Source organism: Elephas maximus, chromosome 7, assembly GCF_024166365.1.
Source record: "Elephas maximus indicus isolate mEleMax1 chromosome 7, mEleMax1 primary haplotype, whole genome shotgun sequence".
In the NCBI taxonomy this organism is placed as follows: domain Eukaryota; kingdom Metazoa; phylum Chordata; class Mammalia; order Proboscidea; family Elephantidae; genus Elephas; species Elephas maximus.
Genome location: NC_064825.1, coordinates 57,505,110 through 57,527,280, shown reverse-complemented (window position 1 = coordinate 57,527,280; position 22,171 = coordinate 57,505,110). Strand labels below are relative to the sequence as shown.

Sequence of the window (22,171 nt, the reverse complement as noted above, 5' to 3'; positions counted from 1 at the left end):
TCCACAATCTGTTCGTTCACAGTTATCAAAGACAGCCCCCTTATCCACTGGAATTTCTTCTTTCTGACTCAGACACATCCGTGAATACAGTGCAGCAACAAAACCAAAAACCTAAATAAATTTTTAAAGAAAACCCTCCTGGTCAGGAGAGGAGGACAGAGGAAGGAGGAGAAAACCATCTCTCTAAATTGGGTGTGTTTTAACTGAGCTCTGAATGGGCCAGGGCAGTTATAACAATAGAATCCTGGACTTGCAAGGTTGGAAGGACTTTTGAAGGTATTTTTCAACTCACCTCCTACCTTAAGCACACTCATACACTCATCTATTGGCATATGCACACATACTTCCCACATTTGGAGAAATCTTTTCACATACTTCCCACATTTGGAGAAATCTTTTCTCTACACCCTCTCTCTGATGTGAACTGTCCATTCAGCCTTTGTTGAGATTCCTCAGCAACAGGGACCTCACTATCCCATGCAGTTATTAAGTTCTTCTTTTCCCTGTTGATCTATAAACAACTGGCCCTCCTCTGTGCAGGATTTTGTCAACCCCAATCCCTGGCCTTATTCATAAAATCTTCTCTGCAAATTTCAATCACTGTGACAACAGAGAACACATCTTCTCCCACAAATATTCAAATAAGTCATCACATATGTTGAAAACTTCTCTTCTCCAAGCTGGTTACAATTATATTAAGTGCAACGAAGGAGAAGATCAGGATACAGTGACCGGGATCTAGAAGAAAAAAACAACTGATTCTTCAAAGTCTGAGAATGTTTTCTTGGGGAAATGATATTTAAGTAGAGACATGAGAAATTGGTAGGAATCTGCTAGGCTCAGTGGAGAGATTGGGAATAAAAAAAAAATTGGGAATAGCGCAGTTTAACTCAGCATCAGGAAGATACTAGCTTAGGAAAAGCTCTGGGCTAAGGTCTGTGCTAGAACTTAACTTAAAGGTCTGTGCTTAGGGAGGGGAAATTCAGGGACAGATCATTGACCTTAAGATATAATCATATATACCAGAACTTCCCGTGGCAGAGGAACTTGGGGAAGTCCCTGTTTCCCACTTGTCATGCTCTTTCTGTGTTCTCTCCTTACCTTCGAAAGCTCGACATATCTTTTTTAGCTCTTTAAACAGACTACATATTGGTCTGCCTCTGGCTTGAGCAACTTCTCCTCCTGTGTGTTGTGCTATTGCTCTCTTGATCCCATTGCACTGGTATCTTGCCTGCCATACCCCAAATGGCCTGATATAACTAGGGATAAATCTTGAGAGATACCTGAAATTTTTTTTTTTTTTTTCCTATCCTTTCCAATCCCATCCTCCAGAATCTCCCTAGCCAGATAGGTCTCTTTGAAAGAGATCCCAAAAGACAATCATTCCCTTGAGTTTAGTATTTGTTCAAGAAGAGCATTTCAGGATGGAAGGAGACAAAAGAGATCACCCACAACATAGGACACAGCAAAGGATCAGCAAGAAGGTGTGGTGAAGTGAGTACTACATCCCTGGAACAGTACAAAATTGGGAGTGAATCCTATGTGTGGTGTATGTGTTATCTACCTAATCTTTGTGCACCTCCATTTCTTTTTTTTATTTTTAAGATAGACCAGAAATGTCTACCTCAGAGAGTGGCTCTGGGTATTTAATGTAAGCCTTTAGCAAACAGTGAATATCAGTGTTCCCCCAATTTTCCTACCTTCTACTTTCTCAGAGTTTCTCATAAGGGATCAGTCATAGTCAGAGGTGAAAAATTATCTTAGATTTATCTCCAATTTTCTGTTAACAATGCTTCTTCCTCATCTTTTTCTCACTGATCCTCAGACCACATCTGTGAGGGAGATAGGGTGACAAGGACTTCCTATTTAACACATGAGGCATATAACCAGGATATATGCACTGCATAACTGACCTAAGACTATATAATGTCAAAACTTTCTAGAATTCATCAAATTTAAAAAGACTATTCCCTTGTCCTATCACACAGGTCAGGAAGCTAGGGAAATGACAACTAACTGAGAGAAATCCAGAGGCCTTCAAACTTTGGGATTGGGTTGGAATTCCTTCTGGAGGCTGCTTCAGGAGGCAGGACTGGGAGATCATGGGGTTCAGCACTCACCAGGAGCAGAGTTGAGGACTTGGAAAGCTCACTTAAGGAACTCCGTGCCACCCTGGCATTAACATCTTCCTATCCTTGGTGCTGGAATACTGCCTCCCTTTTTAAGCTAACCAGAGTTTTCAGGGAGTGGAGGAGTGGTTATAGATCTGAGTTCCCTGAGGAGCAATTACTCAGGCAATTGCTTCACTCTTTTTCAATGTGTCATGGTCCCTATGGGAGGGAGCAAGAACATAGAATCAGTCAGTACTTCTGTGAAATGAGGATAAAAATAATATGCACTTACTATGAGAATGAAATCATTAATATATGTAAGTTGCTTAGAAAAACGTCTGACTCATAAAAGTATACCATTAGAGTTAGCTAATATAGAACAACTGCGTCTTGGAAAAAGAATACTTTCATCTCCAATGCTCACTATTACTTTTATAAACATGAATTTATCAAGTTAGAAGTAGGGCACAGAATTGTTGATATCCTAGGATCATTAAGGGCTTTTAATAACAGAAGATGATAGAATCTGATGGTTAAACTAATGTGAGAAAAAGTTTTAGATTGGGCGAGGTAGGGAGATTAACCAAGAAGCTGTGCTGAGTAGGGCTTCCTAGCATGTGGTAGCTACAGAGAGATGTCAGAAAGTAAACATTTTTAGAACCTAATGTTGAAGAGAATTTAATGATTGTGCATGGCTGGTTTTCTAGGGAAAAAAAAAGTGATTTGGCTTGAAAATACATCAAGACCCATTTATAGGTTTTTCGAAAGTAGTTCTGAAAATATATTTTTTGTGTTGTTGGTGTAATAAGAGAATAAGAGCTTTGTGTAATTGGTGAGGGAATGCTTTAAATGATGAATAATGTGGTCTAGATTAGATCCAGATGTATATGAAGTCAGGAGTAGACTGAGAGACTTAGAAATATTGGAGAGATTAAATGAGGCAGGGCCTTAACAGGTCAGTTCAATCTAATGTGTTTAAGGAGATTTAGGAGATAAGTATCTGTGATCAGAAAATAGAATAGTAGAGGTTAATAGCAGGAGAAAAGTACCTCTTGTTGAGAACGAGGTCCAGAGCTTGTCCAAGGAGTAGCCAAAATTGAATAAAAGTAAACTTCCCTGATATAGAAAAAGTTCAGAAGCTATGATGCAAGATTATTGGATGAGTCACACCACGGACACTGAGTATAATTTGGGACATTGGTATATTTTTCCCCCAGGCCTTGGTGTGTGTTTCAAATACTCAGCACACATATATACATCAAGGACATTGTCATTTTCCATTATAACCTGGGATGGTGTTCTGGGAAACCCTTGATGAAATTTCTCATTTATAAGTCTCTAATCCCCTTAACACTCATTATATATTTAATGATTGTCTCTCCCTTTTGAAAAAAAGGAGCCCTGGTGGTGCCTGGTGGCTTAGTGGTTAAGTGCTATGGCTGCTAACCAAAGGGTCGGCAGTTCGAATCCACCAGACACTCCTTGGGAACTCTACGGGGCAGTTCTACTCTGTCCTATAGGGTCGCTAGGAGTCGGAATCGACTCAACGGCACTGAGTTTTTTGTTTTTTTTATAGCGCAGTAGTTAAGCCTTTAACTGCTAACCAAAAGGTTGGCAGTTCGAATCCACCAGTCGTTCCTTGGAAACCCTATGGGGTAGTAGTATTCTGTCCTATAGATTAGCTATGAGTCAGAATTGACTCAATGGCAATGGTTTATTGACAAAAATATGAAAATTAGAGCTTTTTCCATTAACTATTATTCTCAAGTAACTTAACATCAAGGATATTGCACACCTTTCTCAGAAAGACACATGTCGTATTATTCCCACTAATGGAACAGGCAATTATGCTAATGTCCCCATGAAAAATCTTTGCCCCAAAATTGTGCCAAATTTCTGTTTAAGTTTGTTCCTGGAAGAGAAGGAACAGAAATCAATAAGATAACGAAGTTATGATTCAGATGTCATCACTGCTAGTCATCTCTGCACCAGGAGCTGTAGAAAAAGGATAAGCAAATGCTCAGTTGTGGATCAAACACTTTCTCCTTGTCACTAAATATTGGAGGGTGTAGACCTGCGTGAACATATGAGGAAAAATGAAATATAACCGAATGTCAGAGAACAATGTAACATCTTAGTTTTGTATATTAAGACATTAAGTACAGAAGAAAGTAGTGGCAAGAAACAAAGAAATATCTGAATGCTGTTTAAGGCTCCTGGTGAATTAAAATTTCTACTTACTAAAAATCTAAATCACAAATTACATAGCAGCACTATTTACAACAGGATGAAACACTGCCGGTCATGTGCCGTCCTCACAAGCATTGCTATGTTTGAGCTCATTGTTGTAGCCACTGTATCAATTCATCTCCTTGAGGGTCCTCCTCTCTTTCACTGACCCTCTACTTTACCAAGCATGATATCTCTCTCCAAGGACTGGTTCCTCCTGATAGCATGTCCAAAGTACATGAGACAAAGTCTTGCCATCCTCTTATCTAAGGAGCATTGTGTCTGTACTTCTTCCAAGACAGATTTGTTTGTTCTTCTGGCAGTCCATAATATATTTGAAATTCTTCCCCAACATCATAACTCAAAGGCATCAATTCTTCTTTGGTCTTCCGTACTCATTGTCCAACTTTTGCATGTGTATGAGGCAATTGAAAACACAATGGGCTTAGGTCAGGCTCACCTTAGTCCTCAAAGTGACATATTTGCTTTTTAACACTTTAAATAGGTCTTTTGCAGCAGATTTTCCCAATGCGATACATCGTTTGATTTCTTACCGCTGCTTCCACGAGTGTTGATAGTGGATCCAAGTAAGATGAAATCCTTGACAACTCCCATCTTTTCTCCGTTTATCATGATGTTGCTTATTGGTCCAGTTGTGAGGATTTTTGTTTTCTTTATGTTGAGTTGTAATCCATACTGAAGGTTGTGGTCTTCGATCTTCTTCAGTAAGTGTTTCAAGTCTTCTTCACTTTCAGCAAGCAAGGTTGTGTCATCTGCGCATTGCAGTTGTTAATGAATCTTCCTCCAATCCTGATGCTGCATTTTTCTTCATATAGTCCAGCTTCCCAGATTATTTGCTCAGGATACAGATTGAATAACTGTGGTAAAAGGACACAACCATGACACATACTTTTCCTCACCTTAAACCACACAGCATCCTCTTGTTCTGTTTGAACGACTGTCTCTTGGTCTATCTACAGGTTCCTCATGAGCACAGTTAAGTGTTCTGGAATTCCCATTCTTTAGATTGTTATCCATAATTTGTTATGATCCACACAAATACTTAATATAATAATCCTGATAATTACTTAGTAAGTGTGTCTTTGTAACACAGGAAATGTCTCTGGTTCTCAATCTAAGTGTTATTTTAGAAACGTCTCAGGATGAGAAAAAGAGCAGCTATGCAATGCTCCTTTAAACCATTGGCTTTTGGATGATGAAAAGAGAAACTCAACTCCATATTCTCTTCCATGACAACTTCTGAAGCCAGCCGTAATGTAGGCAAAACCAATCCTAGAATTTTATGATGGCTAAATTAAAATCAATGTTAATAATAAATTTGATTAATGTTAGAAAATTTTTCTCTTGTCTTGGCTGTCAGTAAAAAGTTAGTTGTAATCCAATGCACACATTTAAACAAACAGACAACAACAAACTCTCCCCCACAATTCTCAATATATAACCTATACTAAATACAACAATTTGCTTACCTTTTTTTTTCCCCCAAGAGGAGGAAATTTTAATTTTATTATAGAGAAAACTTTTCTTTCACAGTTGGAAACTAATTTTCCCTCATTACCAATCACCAAGATGAGTGATTAAAAAACATTTAAAAATATTTTCATATAGATATATAAAGGATGTAATGCAAGACTAGGGCTACAGAAAGGGTAAAGTTAGTTATGTAATAATTTACTAAATTCAGATTAGAATCAGTAAGCATCCTGTCTCTATTTAGTCAGTAGATGGGTTGTATTAAAAGGACAATCACTTTGATTAGAAACAAAACTCAAGGTTGGTTTTAATGCAGTCAAAAATAATCCATATCTCATTCTGTTTACCACTGAAACTACACTAGCACTTTCAGACATCACTCCTTTGGCATCACCTAATTTGTGAGACGGGGTAGGATATTTAAAGAAGAGAGAGTTCACCTCAGGTTTTCAGAGAGCTACACATATATGCTGACCCAGGAAATCCCATTAAGTATGTTGATATACGTCATAAAACCTCTTAGGACCTGACTCACTCCTTCTAAAGAGATACTTGACTTGTTGCTGGGGGATTTAAGTGTTAAGAACGCTGCTTCTCCTTCCATCCACGAAAAACTCAGGTTTCTAATTCATTCCACTTTTTCTTTCTTTTTGTTGTTGTTGTTAGCCACCATGAAGTGGGCCCCCCTACCGAAGGTGATCCCATGTGTGACAGAACAGAACCGCTTCATAAGTTTTCTTGGCTGTAATCTTTACAAAAACTGTTCATCAGGCATTTCTTTTGTGGAGCCATTGGGTGGGTTTGAACAGCTAACTTTTTGGTTAACATCCCATCACAAACTTCTTGCACCACCCAGGCTCTATTTTCTCTCTTTAGGACTCTCTTTTTTTTCATTTTACAGTGCTAATTAGTTTTTCATTAAAAAATTTTATACACAATTTTATGTGTGTGTGTGTGTGTGTGTGTGAGACGTTGGTTGCAATTCCTACAATGTGTCAGCACTCTCCCCGTTTCTGTTTCCACCCTGGGTTCTCCATCTCCATTCGTCCAGTTTTCCTGTTCCCTTCCTGCCTTGTTGTTTTTGCTTGCTTTGCTGTTTTTGCTTTCGGGAGGTGTTGCCCATTTGGTCCCATATAATTGATTGAACTAAGAAGCACTTATTATTATTATGACTGTTTGTTTTATAGGCCTGTCTGTCTAATCTTTGGCTGAAAGGTGGACTTTGAGTGTGGCTTCTGATCTTAACAGAGCCTGGGGGCCATAGTCTTGGGGGTTCCTCCAGTCTCTGTCAGACCAGTAAGTCTGGTCATTTTTTGTGAATTTGAATTTTGTTCTACATCTTTCTCCTGATCTGTCTAGGACCCTCTATTGTGATCCTTAGGACTCATTTTTTGCATATAAAGGAGGCTGTTTTCTCTCACTCATCTTCCAATTATAATGGCTTATAGCTCACATAGGTCACAAATACATGCACTAGTCTGACTATCCAAAACTGACTTAACAGCAATCCAGAATGATTCAGGACCCCATAAAACCAAGGGTCTCCTTAGTCTGATATTTCCCAACCTTCTTTGGAGGTCAGTGTACAAAAATGCTATTGCATCTCTCTGTAGTCTTGATAGGTAGTGGGGTTCATTGCCAATGAGGAAAGGGAGGAAAGCATTCATTATGGCAACCTGTGGGATTGCAGGCAATGCATAGGCTCCCCCAAAGTAATAAAAGTAATAAAACTGGAAGAGGATAGTCATCATCACCAAGTATAAGACATGGAGAGGATCTTCTGCCATTTTACCACAGATACAATGTCTAGGATCTTGGGGGGGCGGGGGACAACAGGATGTGGTGACCACAGTGGACAATGGGTAAAGCCTGCAGGTGAAAATGATAACAAACAATTGGTAACAGATGCTACCAAAGAAAGTTAAATATAATCATGAAAAAAAAAACAAACCAAACCCACTGCGATCGAGTTGATTCTGATGCATCGTGACCCTACAGGACAGAGTAGAACTGCCCCATACAGTTTCTAAGGAACACCTGGTTGCTTCAACTGCTGATCTTTTGGTTGGCAGCCATAACACTTAACCACTACGCTACCAGCATTTCCCAAAATAATCATGGGATCATGGAAATATACACAGGCTTATATTCATTTATTCAATGATTCATTTAGCAAATATTCCCTGGTGGTGTAGTGGTTAAGCATTTGGCTGCTAAACAAAAGGTCAGAAGTTCAAATCCACCGCTGCTTCTTGGAAACCATTTGGGGCAGTTCTACTCTGTCCTATAGGGTTACTATGAGTTGGAATTGACTTGACAGCAATGGGTTTGGTTTTGGTTTTAGTATATTCCAGGCACTACAGGAGTCACTGGGTATATGTGGTGAACAAGAGAGACACAATTAAACTTAAAATTTACTAGTTGAGACATTTAACAACCAATACACAGATAATTATTTGATTACAATTGTGATATGTAATATGAAATAAAGGATAAGAAACAAAGAGTCTCAGAATGAATAATGGGGCAACCTAGTCTCAATGGCCACTTGAAATCTATTCTGAGGGAGGTGTGAGTATCTATAAATCCAAGAGCCCCTACAAATCCAAATAAAACAAAGCTTTCCAGTTCTCAGAAAAATTTTCCTTATCATACTTTCCTACTAACATTCAGTCTGCAATAACTTAATTTCCACCAAACTCTTGAAAGCTCAATTTCAAATTCCCAAGTCAAGTGAGGATGTCTGGGGTGAGCAAGCTTAATCCCTCTGCCCTCCAATTTGTCACCTCATAGTCCATCTACACTAATTTCTTTCAGGGAGGTCTTAGCTGGAGGAACTTGTGTTATTCCCCAAATCAGCAGCCTTCAAGAACTTTACTGGTTCATGACTTCCGTAATTCTTCCCTTTGGGCTTATTTTCAGTGTATATTCTCAGTCATACAGCTTTGCTCTTAGTATCTATTTTGCTTTTGATTGGTAAGGTTTTTAGTGTATACACCTACTATTATAACATTCATTATGTTATCATATTCAGTATATTATATATGCACAATTTTAGTAACAGAAGAGAGTACTGAAGATATTATTTTTGAAAATCTTTAAACAATACAGGTGCCGTGGAAGTCTTCTTTGATTTCTCTTCAACCATCATAGCCATCTTCATAAAAAGACATTAATTTAGTGTTTTTGCAGATATTTTAAATGTATTTAAAATTTATATTACTATATACATATTCATAAGTATTAATATTTTATATTAATATATACATATTCATTATACACCCACATGCATCTTTGTGTGTGTGTAATTTACTTTTTCTTACTTATCAATATGGATTGAATACCAATCCATGCAATGAAACATCAGTCTTTTTTTTTTTTTTGTGGCTGTTACAGAATATTCCATAGTATAGATAGTCACTTAAGACCTTTCAGTTTTAGTTTTTCTTTTTTTTTAAAACTCATTTCAAACATTGCTAATGTAAAAACCCTTATTCAAGTCTCTGAGCCTGTGTGCGAATATCAGAGGATGAATGTAGAGTAGTGTTAAGAACGGGAACTTCTGGGTTACAGGACATATGCATTTTAAATTGATGCATACAACAAAATTGCTGAGAAAAACTCTGCTATACTAATTTAGATTACCCCTATAATGTATGAAAATATATGTTCCCCACACATTCATCAAAATGTAACATTAGCAAGCTTTGTAACTTTACCGAGGTGCTGATCACTCCTTCCTTCCTTGAAAAGGTTTTAGTAAGAAAACTGGCTGACTTGAAGGGAACCATATCCTCTGCCTTAACTCCCTCAATATTTTCTTTGAAGAAAGAGTTGTATCAACCCCTGATGAATCTGCTTGGTCTTAACACTGTAGATAATGGGATTGAGCACAGGTGGTACCAGAAGGTAGACACTGGCCAGGAGTAGGCAGACAGCAGGTGCAGCATGCTTCATGAAGTGGTGCACCAGAGCCATGCTGATCATAGGCACGTAATACAGAAGCACAGCACAGATGTGTGACGCACGTGTGTTGAAGGCCTTCTGCTGCCCTTCCCCAGAGGCAATGCCCAGCACTGTATAGAGGATCAACATATAAGAGACCACGATGAGCAGTGAGTCTAGCCCAAAAGTGGAAGCGACGATGCAGAGCCCAAGAATGCTGTTGGGACGAGTGTCCCCACAGGGCAGCTGGATCAGATCTGAGTGCAGACAATAAGAGTGGGAAAGGGTGTTGTGATCACAGAAGGGCAGATCCTTCAGGAGAAAGGCCAGTGGGAACATGAGTATCACACTCTTCAGTTCAAGGGCAGCACCAGTACCAGCAATAAGGGGCAAAGTATACCGCAGTAGGTTGTAGATGGCCATAAAGCGATCCACAGACATAGCCAGTAGAACTCCTGACTCCATGATAGAAAAGGAATGTATGAAAAACATCTGCAGAAGGCAGGCTTCAAAGCAGATCTCATTGGCACCAAAAAGGAAGAAGCCCAGCACAGTGGGCAGTATTGAGGCAGAGACACCAAACTCAGCAAAGGCTAGCATAGCTAGGAAGAGGTACATTGGCTGGTGGAGAGACGTATTTTTCTTTATCACTGTCAAGATCAAGCTGTTCCCCACAAGGGCCACAAGATATGTGGAACAGAGTGGGAAGATGAACCAGGGGTAAAAGGCCTCCAGACCAGGGAAACCAAAGAGCAGAAAATATTTTGGGTTAATTGACTGCTGTTGACCATTTTTTACTTGTCTGGAGTCTGGAGAACTTGACCTAGGCCAAGGACGCAACCTGGAGTGAGACACATAAAGGATAACAGGTTAGAAACTGAGAAAGACCTGAAAATTTCTCTATTTAATACTAACTGCCAGTTCATGTCCATTCTCATATTCCATGCTCAGTTCCATTTGTTCTTCAATACTGTAAGAAAATGTGGAGTCATAACCTGCAAATAGGTATATCTACAGAATAAGGGAATCCGAAGGGAAATTTTATTATTCACAATTCAACCTTACCTCTATAGTTATTTCATTGTGTATAACTGGTAAAAATTGAGTATTTCCCATGTCAAGTAAATATGTATGGAATAGTTGGCATACAATACACTTTCAATACTGTTTTATTTTTGGTGAAATAATAATAATAATAGTAATAATATCATCACTAATATAAACCAGGCATTGAGTTTTCATGCACACATTTTTCATTCAGGCCTTTCTCTCCCCATCCTCATAGATAATATTCATTTTTTTTATATAATGAAGTAATTTCTTAATCACTTAAAATTTTCTAGATTGGAGATATCAGCTTTGGACTTTTAATTTAACCTTATTATACCAAGTCTTTTAAAATATCTGAAATGTCTCTAAGAAATAATTTAACCCTGCTTCTTGAAACACCAGGGGCACTGGATCTCACCCACATTAAAAAAAAAAAAAAAAATACACGGTTTTCTACATTTTGAGCCTTAAAAACAAAAAAAGTATTTGCATGAGAAATGAATAATTGTGTAGAACTTCCAGAGTACTGTCACCTGCCATGTATGTAAAAAATAAAGTTTGAGAGAGAATGTCCATGATAGGGTATGGAAAGGGAGAAGTGGTCTGGATTCAGCACAAGCTTTGGGTTTGTGATCTCCATTGTCCTTTGGCTGGTGTTCTAATTTTGGAGATATCAAGAGAATAGTGAATAAAACTGATCCTAAAATGCATGTTATCCCCTGACACTCATGGTGATGTGTTGGAGATAAAGTTAATGGCCTCTGAACATGATCCATCAATTAGAATTAATAAGAGGAAAGGCGATTTTTATTCCTTGCACCCTGTTTAAAATGAAAGGAAATATCTTTCTATCCAATACATGTGTTCTCTTTGAATTATGCAATTGTTATTGCCTGTGAAACTCCCCTGAAAAAATTTAACTTCTTAACTGGACTCTACAAATCCTGACACATCCTGACTTGTCTTTTTCTTCCTGATTATTCCTGCATGTTTTGTTTTGTTTTTCTTTCTTTTCCTTTCCTCTCCTCTCCCTTCTTCTCTCTTTCCTTTCCTTTCCTTTCTTTTAGTTCAAAATCAAATTATATTGTAAAACAAATATAACCGCACCTTCCTTGTTCTATAACATCCAATTCAGATGTCAGTTCCCCTGTGGTGCCTTTCCTCACTCATTCATGCAGCTAGTCACATTCTATCAAAGCTTCCCACACTGTTTTTCTCTCATCTAGCACTCAGCTTCCTGCATTGAAGCTTAGTTGTTTAGGTGGCTTTCTCCTAATGGTCTGTGAGCTCTTCTAGGGAAGACCTGGAGCCTATATTTTCAGCATATCACCGGGGCTAAATACAGGGAAAGGAGAAAGAGAGGGAGAATGAGAGGAAGAAAGGTGTACACTAATAAATGGTGATATTATTCCAGACTGGGCATTTGGTGAGGAAAATGTTTCATCTTTTGTTATCAAAAGAGAGCCTCTTTCTCCTGGGGTCTTCAACGTTAGCAAGCAGCCATCTAAGATGCATCAATGGGTCTCAACCCACCTGGAGCAAAGGAGAAGAACACCAAAGACATAAGGATAATTATGAGTCCAAGAGACAGGGAGGACCACATTAACTAGAGACTACATCAGCCTGAGACCAGAAGAACTAGATGGTGCCCAGCTACCACTGATCACTGCCCTGACAGGAAACACAACAGAGAACACCTGGGGGAGCAGGAGAGTAGTAGGATGCAGACTCCAAATTCTCTTAAAAAGACCAGACTTAATGGTCTGGCTGAGACTAGAAGGACCCCGGAGGTCATGGTCCCCATACCTTCAGTTAGCCCAAGACAAGAGCCATTCCCAAAGCCAACTCTTCAGACAAGGATTGGACTGGACGATGGGATAGAAAATGATACTGGTGAAGAATGAGCTTCTTGGATCAAGTAGACACATGAGACTATGTTGGCATCTCCTATCTGGAGGGGAGAGGAGAGAGTAGAGGTGGTCAGAAGCTGGCAAAATGGACATGAAAACAGAGAATGGAGGGATGGAGTGTGCTGTCTCATTAGGGGGAGAGCAATTAGGAGTATATAGCAAGATGTATATAAATTTTTCTATGAGAGACTGACTTGATTTGTAAACTTTCACTTAAAGCACAATAAAAATTTTTTTTAAAAAAGAGGGCCTCTTTGAGGACAGAAAAATTACGTAATGTTCTTTTTACTGCTTTATACATAAACAGTTGTTATTCTAGAAATTGGAACTAGTGGGTGAGATGTGAGGGTTGGGTGGGAAGTATTGCAAGGAGAGGCTATAGCCTGGTGTTTGGTTGAGCAAAGAAAGAATTATGAGAAAAGGTAATACAATATATTGATTTTGTATTATGTATCAGACACCCTGGAAGGGTGCTTTGTGTATCTTTGTATACATTTTTACTAATCCTCATATGATTTTATTAATCCTAAAAATCCTCAAAAGGACTTAATCACACCTACTTACAATTAGAAATGGGTATTTCTCTTGCCAAAGTCATACAGCTTCTTTGTGGCAAAACTGAAGTTAAAGTTAGATGAGAAAAGAAACCTGAACAAAAGCCATATAAGGAAATCCATGATAATGTTGAGAAATGAGAGTTGAGATGAGGCTGGGTCAAACATATGGAGAAATGTGGGGACGGTGAAAGGCATAAGTCATCAGAGGTGTTGGGTTTAAGGAAGACTAGGTCCTGAAGGTTATGGAGATGCCCTCATGGGACAGAAGGCTATCACCTGGGAGCAGGCTTGATATGGGAGGCAGAGGGGAAGAGGATAAACAGACCTAAGGAAGGAAGACAGATTTAAAAACAGAAAATAGAAGAATTAAGTACATAATTGAAAAAGGATTGGATGTGGGGGGCAAAATGGAGGCTTCCCTGCACTAGATTTCCTAAATTGAGAAAGAGGAGCTGGGTATAGACAGACTCCAAATGTCTTTCTCTTACCATAAGGCCTTCTGGACAAAGTCTGTATCCTTAAGGGAGAACAGTCTTCCATTAAATGAGGGAGTGGGGAATGAAATATGCTCTATAAATGAGCTGCCTCTCAGAATAAAAATCCCAGATTCAGCTCACCTGGACATGTATCCTGTCCTCCAGATCCCATAGCCTGATCTTCCAGGGCAAACTCAACCTCTCCTCCGTAAGGACCCACATGCTGTTGAATGTAGTTGGTCTCAAGCCTGGTGTCCAGCTCACTAACTGGACACATGGGATGATTGGTCTTGCTGTTTATCACGATTCTATAACTATTTCCTCTCATCCCAATTTTGCTAGTCACAATTCCCTGGGGAACTCAGGCAAATTATTTCTGGAAGAAAGTGATTGGTCCCTTAGGCATAATTGGGCCAAGAACAGAAGATCCAAAAGAGATGCTTTCATGGGAGCCATGAGAAAAGTTTTGAGAACATATAGAACCAGATGACGTGTGTGTGTGTGTGTGTGTCGTATGGATGTTTGTATGAACATGTGCACATGCAAGTGTGTATATTTATGTAAATATACATGTGAATACAGGTGCATGCATGTATACCTGTGCAGCTGTATGTGCAGATATATTCATAGCTATGATCCTTTCATTTGGGACTTTGCCTGTAAGATTGCATGACTATATGAGCCTATATATCTTCCCACATATACATGAACTGATTGATTGTGTACACATTATGCATAGTGTGTACATGCACACATTACATTTCTCTGTACACATATGCATTTGTATATTATATGTTTGCTTATAGGTCCTTCTAAAAACTCTGATACTTGTCCCCCACTCAGTGCTTTATCCTAAACCTTGTTGGTGAGGGACATTTCTGTGTCTTATGAGCCCTGGTGGTACAGTGGTTAAAGCACTCAGCTGTTAACCAAAAGGTCAGCGGTTTGAACCCACCAGCTGTTCCATGGGAGAAAGGTGTCGCAGTCTGTTTCTGTATAGATTTACAGCATTGGAGCGCCTACTGGGCAGTTCTACTCTGTCCTATAAGGTCCTTATGAGTCAGAATCAACTTGATGGCAGTGGGTTATGGGCACAGACAGAAATTTTTGTACTGAAATTGGTAAAATATGACCTAAAGGCCTTTAGACTTTGCAGCATTTGCCCAGAGCTGAGATTTCTTTCCTTAGGTTAGGGACTCAAGGACATGACCCCCTCACAGCACCACCGCGAGGTTTAACATACTCCCAGTCTGAACTTTTCTCTCTCTGGCTATAATGTAAGCTTTTCTATTTCTCCAGGGTAATTTTCCTCTGTAGTATGAGAAAGCAGGAACCTCATTCACTGCATCATCCTAACCCTTCCCTTCGCTGACCTTTTTTTGAATTACTCACAGAACTTATAGAGTCAAAGAACCTAATTTCACTCATCTCTAGCTTCACTTTTTAGTAGTGAATGCAGAGTGCTCTCTGAACCTTACTTTCCTCATTTTCAAAGCAGCAATAGTTGTACTTCCTTCCTAGGGCAAAAAGAAAAAAGAGAGAGAAAATGTAATTGAAAACGCTTAAAACACTGTTGGCACTCAAATTGTTAGTTGACTGTACTTCTTCATCACAAACAGAATCCAACTTCTATTGAAATTATTCCAGCAGTTTCCTTTAGAATTTGTCCTTGGCCCTCCCTTGCTCTTGCCTTACCCTTGGGAAATCCCCCTTGATATTTTGATTCAGACTAGGTACTAACTCTGCTAGTGGCTTTTTTGGCCATCAGCTTGAGAGCTAGCCCTCATTGCATTCTCCATAAATGGTCATCTCACCTGGCCTTCCATGAGGTTGTCGTTGTTAGGTGCCGTCGAGTCGGTTCCGACTCACAGCGTCCCCATGCACAGCAGAACGAACAACTGCCCAGTCCTGAGCCATCCTCACAATCGTTGCCATGCTTGAGCTCATCCATGAGGTACCACTCCCATATGCATATCTGGCAGGGCTTCTTAGCTAGAGTGGCTACAGTAAGTCTTTCATTTTCAGCAGCTGAAATCCAGCTGAATTCTTACCAAATCATTATAAGCCTAGATGTCAGCAGTCTACATTCATTTAGGTGATGGTAGCATCATATTTCCACTGTTTTTACATGCTCTGTGCCATTTATGATCCCTGTTTCCCGAACTGGAAACCCTGGTGGTATAGTGGTTAAGTGCTACGGCTGCTAACCAAAGGGTCGGCAGTTCGAATCTGCCAGGTGCTCCTTGGAAACTCTATAGGGCAGTTCTACTCTGGCCTATAGGGTCGCTACGAGTCGGAATCAACTTGATGGCACTGGTTTTTTCCTCACTCCCCCCCCCCAAATATAGAGAAGGCGACGGCTAAGCGATCTCATTTTGATGAACGATCTTATTGGCGAAATTGTGAGAAGAGTGATTATATCCACAGTACTCAGGTATGCCAATAAGCTATTGAGAGGAAAGGTTTCCTGTTTTCCAGCCATAGCCACCTCATCCTGCACCTAAGAATTTTATTCTGCTTCCCCTGAAATTAAACTTGAATTAAGTTTGTATGTGTGGAACAACTATTATATTCCAGCTATGGCTTAGAGTCCTATCTCCCTCCTTTATGTAAACATAGCAATCTCTTAGACCAAGAATTAGGACATGTGTTTTGCACAGAGGAATCAAGACAGGATTAATATGTCATGGATGAAAGACTAGGTTAGAAGAGGAAGCAAAGGTATTTCATAATATAAAGTTATTTTAATTTACTTTATTTCATTGGTTGCTTTCCAATCATCACATTTAAGGGTCCTGGTTGGAGGGAGGCATTGTTATTTCTATAGTCTTGACAATGCCTATTTACTTAAATAATTACAGCCCTTAGAACTATTTGTAACTACTATTAAGTTGTTTTGTGTCTCTTGGGCATTTTCTTCTTTAATTTTCACTATATCTCTATGAGATGTGTACCACTCTATTCCTATTTTATGGATGAGGAACCTGGCTTTAAGGGACAACAAGAAAATTTAAAACCTGTCTAACTTACTCTCACAATGGTAAACAAAATCACAATTAAATTTTTCACTTATTGTTATTGCATTCATTATGCTTTGAAATCACAAATTGCAGCCATTCCCAGTGCTAAATTATATTATTTTTGGCTCATTTTGAATTAATTATAATTAACCTTTTTTTTTTTTTGAGTATGGGTAGTACTTTCCTGTTTCTTTGCATGTCTTTTTGTCAAAAACTGGACATTTTAGATAATTGTCTTGGATTGAATTATGTTCTCCCCAAAATGTGTGTATCACCTTCATTAGGCCATGTGTTGTTGTCCTCCATTTTGTGACTAATTTTATGTTGGGAGGATTAGGGTGGACTTGTAATCAACACCCTTACTCAGGTCACCCCCCTGACCCAAGGTAAAAGGAGTTTCCCTGGGGTGTGGCCTGCATCACCTTTTATCTCTTAAGAGATAAAGAGATAAAAGGAAAAGGAAGCAGAGAGTGGGGGACCTCATACCACTGAGAAAGCAGCACCAGGAGCACAGCATGTCCTTTGGACATGGGGTCCTTGCACCTGAGAAGCTCCTTGGCCAAGGAAGATTATGGACAAGAACCTTCTTCCAGAGCCGACAGAGAGAGAAAGACGTCCCCTGGAGCTGATGCCTTGAATTTGGACTTTTAGCCTACCAGACCGTGAGAAAATAAATTTCTTTTTGTTAAAGCCATCCACTTGTGGTATTTCTGTTATGACAGCACTAGATAACGAAGACAATAATATATTGTAGCGTGTTTGGATTTTGATTTTTTTCCAGACTTCCGTTATTATTACTCTTTGATAACTTGTCTGGATGGAAACTATGTAATTTGTCTCTGTGTGGACTATAATTTGCTTCTGGTTATTTGCTGTCTATGGTAGGTTATCCCATCCATTACAGGTAGGATTACACTTAGCTGCCACATTTAGAGTAGGCTTGGCTTATGACTTGTTTTGGTTAATGATGTATGAGGAAGAGTGATGAGTTATTTTCAGCAGAATCTTGAAGAGCTACTATATGCTTCTTTTTTTTAATTTAAAAATTTTTTTTGTGCTTTATGTGAAAGTTTACAAATCAAGTCAGTCTTTCACACAAAATTTTATATACACCTTGCTATATATTCCTAATTGCTCTCCCCCTAATGAGATGGCACATTCTTTCCCTCCACTCTCTCTTTTTGTGTCCATTACACCGGCTTCTGACCCCCATGCCCTCTCATCTCCCCTCCAGAGAGGAGATGCCAACATAGTCTAATGTGTCTACTTGATCCAAGGAGCTCATTCTTCAACAGCATCATTTTTTCTTCCATTGTCCAGTCCAATCCCCGTTTGAAGAGTTGGCTTTGAGAATGGCTCCTGTCTCGGGCTAACAGAAGGTCTGGGAACCATAATCACCAGGTTCCTCCTAGTCTCAGTCAGACCATTAACTCTGGTCTTTTTATGAGAATTTGGGGTCTGCATCCCACTGCTCTCCTGCTCCCTCAGGGGTTCTCTGTTGTGTTCCCTGTCAGGGCAGTCATCGGTTGTAGCCTGGCACCATTTAGTTCTTCTGGTCTCAAGCTGATGTAGTCTCTGGTTTATGTGGTCCTTTCTATCTCTTGGGTTCATAATTACCTTGTGTCTTTGGTGTTCTTCATTCTTCTTTGATCCAGGTAGGTTGAGACAAACTGATGCATCTTAGATGGCCACTTGCTAATGTCTATGACCCCAGACACCACTCTCCAAAGTGGGATGCAGATTGTTTTCTTAACAGGTTTTGATATGCCAATTGACTTACATGTCCCCTGAGACCATGGTCCCAAACCCCCGCCCCTGCAATCCGGGCCTTCGAAGCATTCAGTTTATTCAGGAAATTGCTTTTGGTTTACTCCATTTGTGCTGACCTCTCCTATATTGTGTGTTGTTTTTCCCTTCACCTAAAGTAGTTCTTATCTACTATCTAATTAGTGAATACCCCTCTCCCTCCCTTTCTCCCTCTCTCCCTCTCTCATAACCATCAAAGAATATATTCTTCTCTGTTTAAACTATTTGAGTTCTTATAATAGTGGTCTTATATAACATTTGTCCTTTTGCAACTAATTCCACTCAACATAATCCCTTCCAGATTCCTCTATGTTATGAAATGTTTCACAGATCCATTACTGTTCTTTTTCGATGTGTAGTATTCCATTGTGTGAATATAGCATAATTTATTTATCCATTCATCTGTTGATGGGCACCTTAGTTGCTTCCATCTTTTTGCTATTGTAAACAGTGCTGCAATGAACATGGGTGTGCATATATCTGTTCGTGTAAAAGCTCTTATTTCTCTAGGATATATTCCAAGGAATGGGATTGCTGGATCGTATGGTAGTTCTATTTTTAGCTTTTTAAGGAAGTGCCAAATCGATTTCCAAAGTGGTTGTACCATTTTACACTGTCACCAGCAGTGTATGAGTATTCCTGTCTCTCCACAACCCCTCCAACATTTATGATTTTGTGTTTCTTGGATCAATGCCAGTCTTATTGGAGTGAGATGGAATCTCATTGTAGTTTTGGTTTGCATTTCTCTAGTGGCTAATGATCATGAGCATTTCCTCATGTGTCAGTTAGCTACCTGAATGTCTTCTTTAGTGAAGTGTCTATTCCTATCTTTTGCTTATTTTTTAATTGGGTTATTTGCCTTTTTGTAGTTGAGTTTTTGCAGTATCATGTAGATTTTAGGGATCAGGCGCTGATCGGAAATGTCATAGCTTAAAAACTTTTTCCCGGTCTGTAGGTAGTCCTTTTACTCTTTTGGTGAAGTCTTTGGATGAGCATTGGTGTTTGATTTTTAGGAGCTCACAGTTACCTAGTTTCTGTTCTGCATTGTTAGTAATGTTTTGTGTACTGTTTATGCCATGTATTAGGGCTCCTAACATTGTCCCTATTTTTTCTTCCATGATCTTTATCGTTTTAGATTTTATATTTAGGTCTTTGATCCATTTTGAGTTTGTTTTTTGCATGGTGTGAGGTATGGGTCTTGTTTCATTTTTTTTGCAGGTGGATATCAGTTATCCCACCAGCATTTGTTAAAAAGACTGTCTTTTCCCCATTTAACTGATTTGTTGCCTTTGTCAAATATCAGCTGCTCATATGTGAATGGATTTGTGTCTGGATTCTCAAGTCTGTTCCATTGGTTGATGTATCTGTTGTTGTACCAGTACCAGGCTGTTTTGACTACTGTGGTGGTATAATAGGTTCTAAAATCAGGTAGAGTGAGGCCTCCCACTTTGTTCTTTTTCAGTGATGCTTTACTTATCCAGAGCCTCTTTCCCCTCCATATGAAGTTGGTGATTTGTTTTTCCACCTCATTAAAAAATGTCATTGGAATTTGGATAGGAATTACATTGTATTTATAGATAGGCTGTTTTCTAACTTTGCCTTTGACATTCAGGGATCCTAGGTTGTCATAAATATAATCATTTCACTTGTTTTTTCAGGTCTTGGTTGTAAGAGGGCTCATAGGAAGTGTCTGGCTATTCCACCATCTTGGCATCACCTTACTGTGTGTTGTTGTTGTTCTTTTTTCTCTGCCACTATAATGGCAGAGGGTATACTTCCTCAGCTTTGGCTCCAGAATTAAGAACAAACGTGCAGCAAAGCCAGTGCTAACAGATCACCAAGAAGTTACATGAGAAAGAAATGAATTTCTGTTGTTTTAAAGCACTAAGATTTTGAGTTTGTTTGTAACCACTATATAACTTGCTAAAACCTGATTAATGAATAATTCACAAACTATTTTTCCAAGTCATTAATATTTTAAGTTGGTTTTCTTTTAAAAACTTGAATTGATACCTGCATATGATAAAAGTCAAATCAATTAGAAATGTCTAATATGAAAAAACAAAAAACAAAAAAAACCCACTCCTCCCAAATCTTGACTAAATCTAATGGACTTTTTCTGGTTTTCCTAATGTTACTTACAGGTCTCAGTGGTAGCATTAATGAATTGACAACTTTCTCCTTTTTCTTTTAAGTATTATTCTCTCGTGGATTTGCTGACTCCATATTTTATGCCTCTTATTTTTTTTCTCATTAATCATTCCCTTTAGCTTCTTTCCTAAATTCCCTCCCTCTAATTGATCCATAAACACTAGGATTCCTTAGGGCTCAGTTCAGGCCCAACTCTCCTCTGTCTTTATTTCCTTTCACTAAGGGTTATTTCCATTTTCATGAATTTAACTACCATCTGTACACTATGACTCATAAAATTACATTTCTATGTTTCAAATACAACCATCCAAATAAAAAGTTTATCTCATCCTTTGAAGTCTTAGAGACATTTCTAGAATGCCAATAATAATATTCTTAATTTTTTCCTCTAGGTTGACTTCTCTGCAATGCCAGTTTTTTCCCATCTCAATAAATTATATCAGTCTCTGCTTACTGAAGCTTGAAGTATGTGTGTCACCTTTGATTTCTCCTTTCCCACTCTTTTGAAATTTTTATCTAACCCATCAACAAGTTCTTTAAAATAATAGTCACTCAAAGAATATTTGTTGAATGAAGAAATGAATGAATGGATTTAATCCTAGTCTACTCTAATGAGGAAACCATTTTTAATAATTTGTTATTGTTTTGTTCTGATATGTTAAAAGGAGTTCTATGCCACTGTCCTCATTTTCTCATGAGATAACTCCTCTCCTTAGGAGCACGCAGTATTGAATTCTTGCTTCTAAGAACTCTTTTTCACATTTGGGCTTTGTGATGGTTAAAATTGTGTGTCAACTTGGCTGGGCCATTATTCTCAGTGTTATGGCAGTTATATAACATTGTGATCACTTCCCTGTTGAAATTCGATATGTGGTCACCCCCATGATGGAATCTGCTGAGTGGTACTGGTGGGGATGGGGTCTGTGGTGGTTCACTGCACCCTCAGCCTTCATCTCTCTGCCTTCCACTACCTACTTCCTTCCTGCTCAGCTTGCCAAGGTTTTTGGCTTGTTCGGGATCCAGCAGCTGACTCTTGTGTGACTTCCAGTTCTTGAAACTTAACCTAGCAACTTACCGGTCCATCTTGGGATTCTTTGATCTTCACAGCCTGCAAACAAGAGTCCTGCTCTCCGACTTGCTGATCTTCGGTTTACCAGCATCTGCAGCTCTGTAAATTGGGAAAAGCTTCTATCCTGATCCACAGATTGGGACAGTTTCCTTGATATGAATTTTTAAATATATTTATATGCTTTACTGGTTTTGCCTTTCTAGAGAACCCAGCCTAAGACAGGCTTATTTTCCTGTATAAGACGAAAAATATTCTGATGGGTAACATTGTTTTGAAGGTCACCTTTCATGTCTTGGGTTATATTCTGTAGATCTGTTGGCCCACAAATGAAATTCAGTTTCAAATCCACGTTA

General features: G+C 39.0%; 1 protein-coding gene across 1 annotated transcript; it reads right to left on the bottom strand.

The window, feature by feature from the left end:
• Positions 1 to 9,644: 9,644 nt before the first annotated feature.
• On the bottom strand, positions 9,645 to 14,100 carry LOC126080014 (olfactory receptor 51I2-like). Its single transcript, XM_049891341.1, has 3 exons — positions 13,914 to 14,100; positions 13,573 to 13,621; positions 9,645 to 10,620 (listed from the first exon to the last, which is right to left on the bottom strand). Exons 1-3 carry the CDS (start codon positions 14,098 to 14,100, stop codon positions 9,645 to 9,647), a joined length of 1,212 nt encoding a protein of 403 aa, XP_049747298.1.
• Positions 14,101 to 22,171: the final 8,071 nt, after the last annotated feature.

Bases quoted from the DNA above. Each gene is read 5' to 3' on its own strand.
- LOC126080014 (XM_049891341.1), bottom strand. From the start codon at position 14,100: ATGAGAGGAAATAGTTATAGAATCGTGATAAACAGCAAGACCAATCAT. The intron at 13,622-13,913 runs GTGAGCTGAATC...TTCCTTCCTTAG, and splicing joins AGGACAGGATACATGTCCAG to GTCTGTTTATCCTCTTCCCC. The intron at 10,621-13,572 runs GTGATAGCCTTC...GTCTCACTCCAG, and splicing joins CATATCAAGCCTGCTCCCAG to GTTGCGTCCTTGGCCTAGGT.